General features: G+C 46.2%; 1 protein-coding gene across 6 annotated transcripts in view; it reads right to left on the bottom strand.

Moving 5' to 3' along the window:
* Positions 1-8,156: 8,156 nt before the first annotated feature.
* The window catches only part of LOC134966326 (zinc finger protein OZF-like), a 227,664-nt gene continuing 221,400 nt past the window's right edge, over positions 8,157-14,420 (bottom strand). For all 6 annotated transcript variants that reach the window (XM_063942983.1, XM_063942986.1, XM_063942985.1 and 3 more), the window contains one exon: positions 8,157-9,717. In XM_063942983.1, coding sequence (XP_063799053.1) covers positions 8,969-9,717 — 749 coding nt within the window. In that variant the 3' untranslated portion in view covers positions 8,157-8,968. The remainder of the gene's footprint in view (positions 9,718-14,420) is intronic.

Genomic DNA, 14,420 nt, shown 5'->3' on the forward strand with positions numbered 1-14,420 from the left:
CAGAGGACCGAAAGGACTGAGTAGATGGTCCCGGGTAGGTACGTCTAGCAGGCGGAGCCCCTGGAGGGAGAAACGTGGATTTCCCCAGCAGTAGCTTTGGAGATCCATGCGTCGAATTCACCTGTAAGGGAAGAGATTCCACATTACGTTTGGAGTCAGCATCAGCAATCCACTGACGCAACCATATGGCTCTGTGCGCAGACACAGCCATAGCAGAGGTCCTAGCATTAATATTGCCAATCTCTTTAACCACTTAACTGACGATTTTTCCCTTCAAAAGCGTTAACAACATTGTTTTTTAAAATGTATTTTATTTAATAAAGTTGAAAAAGTATTTTTTTAAATATTTAAACATTATATTATGCACATCTGCAGAACGGATCTCCTCGTCAAAAACGGGGGGACAGGGTGGGACGGCGCAGTTGCATGAAATATGACCATGCCAGTTAAGTGGTTTTTAAGGGAGTCACAGAGTACTCTTGCCATGTCCTGAATGTGTTTTAAAAAAGCTACAGTAGTAACTAAGGTCATATCACCCGAAAGACCTTCCTGAATTTGAGAAGCCCAGGAATGAATTGCATGTGTCATCCAGCAACCAGCAATGACCGGTCTTTGAGCTACACCTGCAGCAGTGTAGATAGATTTTAGAGTGGCCTTAATTTTCCTATCTGCCGGGTCCTTTACCATAAAGGAGCCCGGAGCAGGAAGTACCGCCTTTTTAGAAAGGCGAGAGACTGAGACATCCACTGCTGGAAATTCTTCTCAGAATTTTATGCCTTCAGAGGCAAAGGGGAATGTATGCAGAAACCATTTGGACATCTGATATTTTTTATCTGGATTTTTCCAGGCTATTTTAAATAAGTAATCCAATTCCTTGGAATCAGGAAATGTGACTGTCAGTTTGTCTTGTGGGAGGAAAAAATAACTGGAGTATTAGTATCCTCCAGGGGGAGCTTTAACACATCCCGAATAGCCAATATGAGGGGTTCAATACCCAGGGGAGTGGTGGAATCCCCACGTATGGAGTCAACATCATACCCATCATCCTGTATATCATCAGTATCTGATAGGAGTGCAGGTAGTGCACGTTTTTGTGCACCTATAGCAGACGGGTGGATGTTTAGCAGTTAGGACTTGCCACTGCTTGTTGCAGTTCCTGAGTTTTATTGGCATTTTCAGTGAGCTGAGAGGACATATCAGACATCATAGTTTTGATAGCCCCCAACCAGGAGGGCTCTGGACTCTCCCCCACATTGTTATCAGCATTCTGAGATTACTGACTACACTGCTCACATGATATCGAGCCAGATGAACTAGGGGATAATCTAGCATTACAAACACTGCATAACTTCTGTTTTAATATATTGAATAAGAAAACAGGGGCAATACACATACAACACAACCTGAATACAATACAAGCCTGTCCTATTGCATGTGAGAGGAGACCCAGGAGAGAGGACACCAGCGCACCCAATGCTGTCAGCGTTTTATATATGTAAACAACAGTGAGACTGTACTATGAAAAATCCCTCAGAGGAATGTTACTTGTGCACACTATAGCAGCTCCCCCCTCTACACCAGGTACCAGTGATCCAGGGACTGTTATGGAGGAGCTGTTGAGGCTGTTGCTGCTATGCAGAGGAAGATGCCAAAATGCCGCTGAGCCCGCTCTCATGTAGCTCCGCCCCCCGCCATGGTGCTGGAGCTACTGTTTTATATTTATAGTGCCATGTCTCCCTATGTTTGTAGCCTCACATAAATAAATGCTTGGTACAGTACAATGTATTTTAGCCAGTCTCACACAGTGGCTACAGCGGGTCCCCCCCAGGAGGGACCAGTACGCCTCACCCACGCTTCAGCCGCACAGTAAACCGGGGGGACCCCCATAGTGGGGTCCCCGGCGAGTGCTCACCACCGATGATCACCTTCAGGCAGCATTAGGGGTGTGTGGCATGCTGCGACAGCCAAGGCGCCATGCCCCGCTGAACAATCAGCCCCTCAGGACGGTGGTCCTGCAGCGGGGAAGCGGCTCTGCACCTCAAGAGGCCGATGACCGTCCCCCCCCCCCCACCCCCCAACTCCCACGGTGCAGGTATGCTGTTGCCCAAACCTCATACCGAAAGAAATAAAACTTTCAAAGAAATTGAAGAAAAACTCTGGAGCTTGCAGAGTGTGCTTCCTCTCCTGAGGGCACTTTTTTCTAAACGGACATGTAGGAGGAGGCATACAGGGAAGGAGCCAGCACACCCAGTTGAAGAAATTTAAAGTGCACTGGCTCCTTTGGACCCGTCTATACCCCATTATATTAATCTGTCCCCAATATCCCTTATGGATGCTAGAGAAAATCTCACCGTGTGTACACACCATAACTAACTATTTTCCTGTTTTGATTATTTTGTTTATGGCCCTCATTCCGAGTTGTTCGCTCGCTAACTGCTTTTAGCAGCATTGCACATGCTAGGCCGCCGCCCTCTGGGAGTGTATCTTAGCTTAGCAGAATAGCGAACGAAAGAGTAGCAGAATTGCTATTAAATATTTTCTTGCAGTTTCTGAGTAGCTCCAGACCTACTCCTGATTGCGATCAGCTCGGTCTGTTTAGTTCCTGGTTTGACGTCACAAGACTCATACCAGCCACACCAATCACACCATATAACACGTGATAGGAACCCCGGTTAACAGTATGATAACAAATGGAGCCTCTGAAGAGATGGCTCACAACAAAACCCGATTTTTGTAACAATAACTATGTACAGGTATTGCAGACAATCCGCACTTGGGATGGGCGCCCAGCATCCACTACGGACTACGAGAAATAGAATTACCGGTGAGTAAATTCTTATTTTCTCTGACGTCCTAGTGGATGCTGGGGACTCCGTAAGGACCATGGGGATTATACCAAAGCTCCCAAACGGGCGGGAGAGTGCGGATGACTCTGCAGCACCGAATGAGAGAATTCCAGGTCCTCCTCAGCCAGGGTATCAAATTTGTAGAACTTTGCAAACGTGTTTGCCCCCGACCAAGTAGCTGCTCGGCAAAGTTGTAAAGCCGAGACCCCTCGGGCAGCCGCCCAAGATGAGCCCACCTTCTGTGTGGAATGGGCTTTTACAGATTTAGGCTGCGGTAAGCCTACCGCAGAATGCGCCAGCTTAATAGTGCTACAAATCCAGCGCGCAATAGACTGCTTAGAAGCAGGAGCACCCAGCTTGGTGGGTGCATACAGGATAAACAGCGAGTCAGTCTTTCTGACTCCAGCTGTCCTGGAAATATAAATTTTTAGGGCCCAGACTACGTCCAGCAACTTGGAATCCTCCAAGTCCCTAGTAGCCGCAGGCACCACAATAGGTTGGTTCAAGTGAAAAGCTGAGACCACCTTAGGGAGAAACTGAGGACGAGTCCTCAATTCTGCCCTATCCATATGGAAAATCAGATAAGGGCTTTTACAAGACAAAGCCGCCAATTCTGAAACCCGCCTGGCCGACGCCAAGGCCAACAGCATGACCACTTTCCACGTGAGATATTTTAATTCCACAATCTTAAGTGGTTCGAACCAATGTGATTTCAGGAATGCCAAAACCACATTGAGATCCCAAGGTGCCACTGGGGGGAACAAAAGGAGGCTGAATATGCAGGACTCCTTTGACAAAAGTCTGAACTTCGGGCAGTGAAGCCAGTTCTTTTTGGAAGAAAATCGACAGAGCCGAAATCTGGACCTTTATGGACCCCAATTTGAGGCCCAATGTCACCCCTGCTTGCAGGAAGTGCAGGGATCGACCCAGTTGAAATTCCTCCGTCGGGGCCTTCATGGCCTCACACCAAGCAACATATTTTCGCCAAATGCGGTGATAATGTCTTGCGGTGACATCCTTCCTGGCTTTGATCAGGGTAGGGATGACTTCCTCCGGAATACCCTTTTCCTTCAGGATCCGGTGTTCAACCACCATGCCGTCAAACGCAGCCGCGGTAAGTCTTGGAACAGACAGGGTCCCTGCTGCAGCAGGTCTTGTCTGAGTGGCAGAGGCCAAGGGTCCTCTGTAAGCATCTCTTGAAGTTCCGGGTACCAAGCTCTTCTTGGCCAATCCGGAACCACGAGTATGGTTTTCACTCCTCGCCTTCTTATTATTCTCAGTACCTTGGGTATGAGAGGTAGAGGAGGAAACACATAAACCGACTGGTACACCCATGGTGTCACTAGAGCGTCCACTGCTATCGCCTGAGGGTCTCTTGACCGGGCGCAATATCTTTTCAACTTCTTGTTGAGGCGGGACGCCATCATGTCTACCTGTGGTTTTTCCCACCGGTTGACCAGCATTTGGAAGACTTTTGGATGAAGTCCCCATTCTCCCGGGTGGAGGTCGTGCCTGCTGAGGAAGCCTGCTTCCCAGTTGTTCACTCCCGGAATGAACACTGCCGTCAGTGCTAACACATGATTCTCTGCCCATCTGAGAATCCTTGTGGCTTCTGCCATCGCCATCCTGCTTCTCGTGCCGCCCTGTCTGTTTACATGGGCGACCGCCGTGATGTTGTCTGACTGGATCAGTACCGGCTGGTGTTGAAGCAGGGGTCTTGCCTGGCTTAGGGCATTGTAAATGGCCCTTAGCTCCAGGATATTTATGTGAAGAGAAATCTCCTGATTTGACCACAGTCTTTGGAAATTTCTTCCCTTTGTGACTGCGCCCCAGCCCCGAAGGCTGGCATCCGTGGTCACCAGGACCCAGTCCTCTATTCCGAATCTGCGGCCCTCTAGTAGATGAGCCCTCTGCAGCCACCACAGCAGCGACACCCTGGTTCTGGCCGATAGGGTTATCCGCTGTTGCATCTGGAGATGGGACCCGGACCATTTGTCCAACAGGTCCCACTGGAACGTCCTTGCGTGGAACCTTCCGAATGGAATTGCTTCGTACGAAGCTACCATTTTTCCCAGGACTCATGTGCATTGATGTACCGACACTTTTCCTGGTTTTAGGATGTCTCTGACCAGAGATGACAATTCCTCGGCTTTTTCCAGTGGAAGATACACTCTTTTCTGGTCTGTGTCCAGAATCATTCCCAGGAACAGAAGATGTGTCGTCGGGACCAGCTGTGACTTTGGAATGTTTAGAATCCAGCCGTGCTGTTGTAGCACTTCCTGAGAAAGTGCCACCCCCACTATCAACTGTTCTTTGGACCTCGCCTTTATCAGGAGATCGTCCAAGTACGGGATAATTAAAACTCCCTTCTTGCGAAGGAGTATCATCATTTCGGCCATTACCTTGGTAAAGACCCTCGGTGCCGTGGATAACCCAAACGGCAGCGTCTGGAACTGATAGTGACAGTCCTGTACCACAAATCTGAGGTACTCCTGGTGCGGAGGGTAAATGGGGACATGCAGGTACGCATCCTTGATGTCCAGGGATACCATGTAATCCCCCTCCTCCAGGCTCGCAATAACCGCCCTGAGCGATTCCATCTTGAACTTGAACTTTTTGATATAAGTGTTCAAGGCTTTTAAATTTAAGATGGGTCTCACCGAACCGTCCGGTTTCGGTACCACAAACATTGTGGAGTAGTAACCCTGTCCTTGCTGAAGGAGGGGTACCTTGACTATCACTTTCTGTGAATACAGTTTTTGAATAGCCACCAACACTGCCTCCCTGGCAGAGGGAGTTGCCGGCAAGGCAGATTTTAGGAAACGGCGGGGGGGAGACGTCTCGAATTCCAGCCTGTACCCCTGAGATACTACTTGAAGGACCCAGGGATCCACTTGTGAGAAAGCCCACTGTGTGCTGAAAAACCTGAGACATGCCCCCACCGTTCCCGATTCCGCCTGAGCAGCCCCAGCGTCATGCTGTGGACTTACCGGACGCAGGGGAGGACTTCTGCTCCTGGGAACTAGCTGTGTGCTGCAGCTTTTTCCCCCTTCCTCTGCCCCTCGGCAGAAAGGATGAGCCTCTAGCCCGCTTATTTTTCTGGGGCCGAAAGGACTGTACCTGATAATACGGTGCTTTCTTTTGCTGTGGGGTAGCCTGTGGCAAAAAAGTCGATTTCCCAGCAGTAGCTGTGGAAACGAGGTCTGAAAGACCTTCCCCAAAAAGTTCCACCCCTTTATAGGGTAAAACTTCCATGTGCCGCTTGGAGTCGGCATCACCTGACCATTGCCTAGTCCATAACCCCCGTCTGGCGGCAATGGACATAGCGCTTATTTTTGATGCCAGCCGGCAAATATCCCTCTGTGCATCACGCATGTATAAGACCGCGTCTTTTATATGGTCAATCGTTAGCAAAATATTGTCCCTATCCATGGTATCAATGTTTTCCGACAGGGAGTCTGACCACGCAGCAGCAGCACTGCACATCCAAGCTGATGCAATAGCGGGTCTCAATATAATGCCAGTGTGTGTGTATATAGCTTTTAGGGTACTTTCCAGCTTTCTATCAGCAGGTTCTTTTAGGGCGGCCGTATCCGGAGACGGTAGTGCCACCTTCTTTGATAAGCGTGTCAGCGCTATCTACCCTACCCTAGGGGGTGTTTCCCAGCGTGACCTATCCTCTGGCGGGAAAGGGTACGCAGCCATTAACCGTTTAGAAATGATCAATTTCTTATCTGGGGAAGTCCACGCTTCCTCACACACCTCATTTAATTCGTCAGATGCAGGAAAAACTACTGGTAGTTTTTTCTCACCAAACATAATACCCTTTTTTGTGGTACCTGGGGTATCATCAGAAATGTGTAATACATTTTTCATAGCCTCAATCATATAACGGGTGGATCTATTGGAGGGTACACTCGTCTCATCATCGTCGACACTGGAGTCGGTATCCGTGTCGACATCTGTATCTGTCATCTGAGGTAGCGGGCGTTTTATAGCCCCTGATGACATTTGAGACGCTAGGACAGGCACAAGCTGAGTAGCCGGCTGTCCTATGTCGTCAAACCTTTTATGTAAGGAGCTGACACTGTCACGTAATTCCTTCCATAAGTCCATCCACACTGGTGTCGACCCCGCAGGGGGTGACATCACATTCACAGGCATTTGCTCCGCCTCCACATCATTATCCTCATCATACATGTCGACACAGCAGTACCGACACACAGCAGACACACAGGGAATGCTCTTACAGAGGAGAGGACCCCACAAAGCCCTTTGGGGAGACAGAGGGAGAGTATGCCAGCACACACCAGGGCGCTATATAACACAGGGATATCACTATACAGAGTGTTTTCCCCTATAGCTGCCTATAATATATATATATATATTGCGCCTAAATTGTGCCCCCCCTCTCTTTTTTACCCTTTCTGTAGTGCAGGACTGCAGGGGAGAGCCAGGGAGCTTCCTTCCAGCGAAGCTGTGAGGGAATAATGGCGCCAGTGTGCTGAGGGAGTTGGCTCCGCCCCTTTTTCGGCAGGCTTTCTCCCGCTATTTTATCGTTTCTGGCAGGGGTTAATATACACCTATATAGCCTCTGGGGCTATATATGGTGTTAGTTTTGCCAGCCAAGGTGTTATTAATGCTGCTCAGGGCGCCCCCCCCCCCCCCCAGCGCCCTGCACCCATCAGTGACCGCAGTGTGTGGTGTGCATGAGGAGCAATGGCGCACAGCTGCAGTGCTGTGCGCTACCTTGGAGAAGACAGAAGTCTTCAGCCGCCGATTTTCCGGACCACCTTCTTGTTTCTGGCTCTGTAAGGGGGACGGCGGCGCGGCTCCGGGAACGGACGACGAGGTCGGGTCCTGTGTTCGATCCCTCTGGAGCTAATGGTGTCCAGTAGCCTAAGAAGCCCAAGCTACCACCACTTAGGTAGGTTCGCTTCTTCTCCCCTTAGTCCCTCGTTGCAGTGAGCCTGTTGCCAGCAGGTCTCACTGAAAATAAAAAAACGAAACTATACTTTCTTCTAGGAGCTCAGGAGAGCCCCTAGTGTGCATCCAGCTCAGCCGGGCACAGAAATCTAACTGAGGCTTGGAGGAGGGTCATAGGGGGAGGAGCCAGTGCACACCAGATAGTCCTAAATCTTTCTTTAGATGTGCCCAGTCTCCTGCGGAGCCGTCTATTCCCCATGGTCCTTACGGAGTCCCCAGCATCCACTAGGACGTCAGAGAAATATAGGGGTAAACGGGGACTGCAGCATATTAAGATACCAAGTTTTTATTGCTTTTGTCACTATTTTATTGATTAAATAATGGTTGTATATGGTCTATAAAGACTTTATTAACAATACATTCTCATAAGCACCATTCTATTTGAATTGTGTTTATATTATAGGAGAAGGATTGGTGAAGCCTAGTTGTTTATAAATTTCTCTCTTCTTCATATACCATGGTACATTACAGGAGATACATTATTTGCTGTATCATAGAGTTGGTGCAATGTTAAGTAACCCCATATATCACTAAAAAAGTATGACTTTTCCTCAGCAGCCTAACCATCATTAGGACATTTTTTCGGATCTGCAAACAATTATCCTGAGATAGTCAGTTTTCCTGCAAAGGAATTCCGGGGGCTAGAGGCTTATTATGTACTGTAGGAAGAAAGTGTTATATCATTTTACCTTGCGAGTAGTGAGAAAAGTAGGAAACCAGGCTCCGACATAGCAGCTTAGCACATTGCGGGCAGGAGATTTAAGAAGATATGGGGTTTGGTGGATGTGTGGAAATACGTAAAATGTTGCAGCTCAGTGTCCATGCATTCAGCTCTGTGGCTGTGACTACGGGATCAAGAATAGGTGGTGTATTGTGTGTGTATAGTGGGTTCAGAATAAAAAAAAAAAAAAAACAAGTTGCCGCTGACCAAGCCCTCACTGCCAAATTATACTGCTGGGACCACTGTCTTTGATCTTTCTTTGTGGGAACCCAATCTTATTCAAGAAACTCAGCAGCGATCCAGAGGAAGGACCCCCCCTCCCCCCAAACACAAACATTTCAGGTAAGGGGCACAGAACGAGTCCCTTTTTAAAAAGATTTCACCAAAATGTGGAACAATCCTTTAAGTTGATGCTTCATGACTGACTCCGTACTAGTGTTTCCTCCCGTCTGTGTAATCTCTTATGTATAACCAGGCTTGAATTTTGACTAAAACATTTATCACAATAGGGACATTTGAATGGTTTTTCTCCTGTGTGGATCCGCATGTGTGAGGCCAGGCTGGAAGTCTGAGTAAAACATTTTTGGCATTCGGTACATTTGTATGGTTTCTCTCCAGTGTGCGACCTCATATGCCGCACAAAGTATGACTTATCGCTGAATCGCTTGTCACACTCTCTGCACTGAAATGGTCTCTCTCCAGTATGGATCCGCATATGAGCAATGACACTGGAATTCTGGCTGAAACATTTAAAACACACAGAGCAAGAGTAAGGCTTCTCCCCAGTATGAGTCCTTAAGTGGCGCAGAAGATAGGATTTATCATTGAAGCTTTTGTCACAGTGGTTACATGCGTAGGGCTTCTCGCCTGTGTGGATTCTCATGTGTCTCACCAGCAGAGAATTGCCACCAAAGCTTTTACCACACACAGAACAGATGAACAGTCTCTCTTTTGGGTTTAATCTTTTCTCAGCAGTGCTGTTGGGATGTTGATCAGTTAAGTCCACATTCTTGAAGCTTTCATTCGCTTCCTCTTTCGGTGATGTTTTTGTTTCCTTTTTGTCAAACAGGTCCTTCCATTGCAGGGTATTCTCCTTGGCTTTACTGCTCTCTATCACATCCATTATATGTCCTTCTACATCTTTTTTCCAGGTGTGGTCTCCAACTAAAAACAGAGAATTTTTGTTTACTTGAACAGGCCAATAACGCCAACATGTGATCTATAGTGGAATGTGTAATGAACGCATACAGCAATCTAGAACATGATGCTTGACATAAGGCAATGTCTGAATGAAGCGACACTGATGAGGATATGCTCCTTTTAGTTAGCATAATTTTCTGGGCTGCTGTATTCTTTTATTGCTTGGATATTTATTTCTCTGGCACCTGGCCATTACTTTTGTAATAGGATGTCCCATTTGTACATATAAAATCTATTACTGTGTATCTGAAACATAGCGAGCAGGCACTTCAGGGTGCAGTATATGCCAACATCATAACGCAATGTACAATAGTATCACAGGGAAATAGATTCCACTGAGGAATCGGGCGCTATAAACACTTAAAAATAATTTAGCAATTAAAAAAGCAACTTTGTATAATTTATTTTATTATAGCTGCTCCTATATCGCAAACTGGATGCCTAAACATAGAAATAGCATGATGTTTGTATAGACTCAACAAACAAGGAGCGCTTATAAAATACAGGTTGAGTATCCCTTATCCAAAATGCTTGGGACCAGAGGTATTTTGGATATGGGATTTTTCCGTATTTTGGAATAATTGCATACCATAATGAGATATCATGGCGATGGGACCCAAGTCTAAGCACAGAATGCACATGTTTCATATACACCTTATACACACAGCCTGAAGTTCATTTTAGCCAATATTTTTTATAACTTTGTGCATTAAACAAAGTGTGTGTACATTCACACAAATCATTTATATTTCATATACACCTTACACACACAGCCTAAAGGTCATTTAATACAATATTTTTAATAACTTTGTGTATTAAACAAAGTTTGTTTACATTGAGCCATCAGAAAACAAAGGTTTAACTATCTCAGTCTCACTCAAAAAAGTCCGTATTTCGGAATATTACGTATTTCGGAATATTTGGATATGGGATACTCAACCTGTAACATATAATGCAATTTATTAAGAATACATATAAAATAGCAATAATTATTGCATAAACATTTGTAACCAAAAATAAAAAACAATAAAAACAATCTAAGATGGCAGTGAATGAAGCATAGCAGTTTAGATGTAATATAAAATGAAGCTTAAATGAAATTAGCAGAGTTGAGGTCCATATATTGATGGTATAAAGCTGGTAAATCCAGAATCAGTGGGAAGAATTTTTTCCTAAAAGCATGAAGTCCACAGCTGTAAATAGAGTGGAGTGGGGACGTTATGCTCACCCCTGATCAAAGATAAGTTCTCACCCGCTGCAGGTATTGACTGTACTTTCCCGTTGATGGCAGTGCAAACGCGTGAGCTCCAGACAGCTGATCGGTTCCCCCTCTGTAGGTATGCCGTAAGGGGGAGGCGGACGGTGAGTCCACGATACCTAGTCTGCTGACGGGGCTTGTTACAAAGCGACAGTCAGTTGCTAAATGTTCCTAATGCAGCGGGCGGCTGGGGACATCTGGGGACATATCCACTTCAAACGATAGTTGCTGCTTATTCCCAAGGGCGGACACTCGAACTCTGCAGCCCTCAATGCATTTCTCTGCCACAGCAAACGGCAGTTTCTTCAGGAGGTATCTTCATATACTGTACCTGCAGCGGGTGAGAACTTATCTTTGATCAGGGGTGAGCATAACGTCCCCACTCCACTCTATTTACAGCTGTGGACTTCATGCTTTTAGGAAAAAATTCTTCCCACTGATTCTGGATTTACCAGCTTTATACCATCAATATATGGACCTCAACTCTGCTAATTTCATTTAAGCTTCATTTTATATTACATCTAAACTGCTATGCTTAATTCACTGCCATCTTAGATTGTTTTTTAATTTTGGTTACAAATGTTTATGCAGTAATTATTGCTATTTTATATGTATTCTTAATAAATTGCATTATATGTTATTTTATAAGCGCTCCTTGTTTGTTGAGTCTATACAAACATCATGCTATTCATAACGCAATGTGCCTAATGCAGAGATATTTGCCGAGCGTGTCGGGCACAGTAACACCGACATCTCAAGTGACTGCAGTTTTTTTGTATCCTGAGGAAAATATTCAATAACATTTTGATCAGAATGAATATAGGTAAAGATCATCATTACATTGTTAATCTTTAAAGATATCTTTTTGAATCTAACATTAATGGATATAAATGGATTTTATAGTTTCATTAATTTTATGTTCTCAGGTGTCTAGGATTAATAATACACTGTATTTTATTTATGCTAATGTTATTTTTTCATCTTTAAATGCCTATGTATTATACATGCTGATTGGTGCAGCTTATATATATTTTTAGAAAAAAAAAATAGGATTTTAATTACCTACCGGTAAATCCTGTTCTCGTAGTCCATAGAGGATTCTGGGGTCCACATTTGTACCATCGGATATAGACGGGTCCATTAGGAGCCATGGGCACTTTAAGAGATTAATAGTGTGGGCTGGCTCCTCCCTCTATGCCACTCCTACCAGACACATTCTAGAAACTGTGCCCGAGGAGACGGACATACTTTGAGAGAAGGAAATACACAGATAGTGGCGAGACTCACACCAGCTCACACATACCATAAAAGGAAAGCCAAGCTAACCAACTTGGAACAAATCAGCAATGGCTGAACTAACAAACTGAACCAAGTAACAATGCAGGAATATGAAGCAATGGGCGGGCGCCCAGCATCCTCTACGGACTACGAGAAAAGGGTTTACCGGTAGGTAATTAAAATCCTATTTTCTCTTACGTCCTAGAGTATGCTGGGGTCCACATTAGTACCATGGGGATGTACCAAAGCTACCAGTACGGGAGGGAGAGTGCTGAGGCTCCAGCAGAACCGATTGACCAAACTTTAGGTCCTCAGAGGCCAAAGTATCGAACATGTAGAACTTAGCAAACGTGTTCGACCCTGACCAAGTAGCTGCTTGGCAAAGCTGTAAAGCCGAGACACTCCGGGCAGCCGCCCAGCAAGAACCCACCTTATGAGTAGAGTGGGCCTTAACAGATTTTGGACACGGCAAGCCTGCCGTAGAATAAGCATGCTGGATAGTAACCCGGATACAACGAGAAATCGCCTACTTAGAAGCAGGACACCCAACCTTGTTGGGATCATAAAGGACAAAGGGAGCGTCCAATTTCCTGTGACAAGAAGTTCTCTTCACATATATTTTCAAAGCCCTCACCACCATCCAAGGAGTGTGAGGTAATAGAGGAGTCAGTAGCCACTGGCACCACAATAGGTTGGTTGATATTAAAAGCTGACACAACCTTTGGAAGAAATTGCTGACACGTTCTGAGGTCAGCTCTATCTTCATGGAAAATCAAATAGGGGCTCTTGCATGACAAAGCCCCCAATTCTGACACACGTCTAGCAGATGCCAATGCCAACAGTGTGACCGCCTTCCAAGTAAGAAACTTGACGTCCACCTCCTGTAAAGGTTTGAACCAATCCGATTGCAAGAACTGCAGCACCACATTAAGCTCCCAAGGTGCTGTAGGAGGCACAAAGGGTGGCTGGATGTGCAGAACCCATTTCAAGTAAGTCTGAACCTCAGGGAGGGCAGCCAATTGTTTCTGAAAGAAAATGGACAAGTCTGAAATCTGGACCTTTATGGAGCCCAAGCATTGGCCGACATCCACACCTGCCTGCAGAAAGAGGAGAAAACGTCCCACTTGAATCTCCACCGTTGGAAACTTCTTGGAATCACACCAAGACACACATTTTTTCTAAATCCGACGGTAATGTTTAGACGTAACTCCCTTCCTAGCTTGAATCAGGGTAGAAATGACCCTTTTCAGAATGCCCTTCTGAGCGAAGATCTGGCATTCCGCCTCCATGCCGTCAAACGTAGCCACGGTAAGTCTTGATAGGCGAACGGCCCCTGTTGCAGAAGGTCCTCACGTAGAGGAAGAGGCCTCGGATCTTCAAGTAGTAATTCCAGAAGATCCACGTACCAAGCCTTCCTTGGACAGTCCGGAGCAATAAGGATCGCCTGAACTCTTGTTCTTTTTATTAATTTTAGAATCCTTGGAATGAGTGGAAGTGGAGGGAACACATACACTGACTGAAACACCCACGGAGTTACCAGTGTGTCCACCGCCACTGCCTGAGGGTCTCTCGACCTGGAACAGTACAGCCGAAGCTTCTTGTTGAGGCGAGAGGCCATCATGTCTATCTGAGGTACACCATCGGCTTGTCATCTCTGCGAACACCTCCGGGTGGAGGCCCTATTCTCCTGGATGGAGATCGCGTCTGCTGAGGAAGTCCGCTTCCCAGTTGTCCACTCCCGGAATGAAGATTGCAGACAGTGCCACTGCTTGTTTTTCTTCCCAGAGGAGGATTCTTGTTACCTCTGACATTGCAGCTCTGCTCTTTGTTCCACCCTGCCTGTTTATGTACGACACCGCTGTGACGTTGTCCGACTGAACCTGAATGGCTTGATCTTGTAGAAGATGTGCCGCTTGTAGAAGGCCCTTGTGTATGGCCCTTAGTTCCAGAATGTTTATCGGAAGAATGGATTCCAGACTTGATTACTTTCTTTGGAACTTTTCCCTTTGGGTGACCGCTCCCCAACCTCTTAGACTTGCATCCGTGGTTAGAATGATCCAAGTCTAAATCCTGAACCTGCGGCCTTCGAGTAGGTGAGAAGTTTGCAGACACCAGAGGAGTGAAATTCTGA

Source organism: Pseudophryne corroboree, chromosome 10 (genome assembly GCF_028390025.1).
Source record: "Pseudophryne corroboree isolate aPseCor3 chromosome 10, aPseCor3.hap2, whole genome shotgun sequence".
NCBI classification, from domain to species: domain Eukaryota; kingdom Metazoa; phylum Chordata; class Amphibia; order Anura; family Myobatrachidae; genus Pseudophryne; species Pseudophryne corroboree.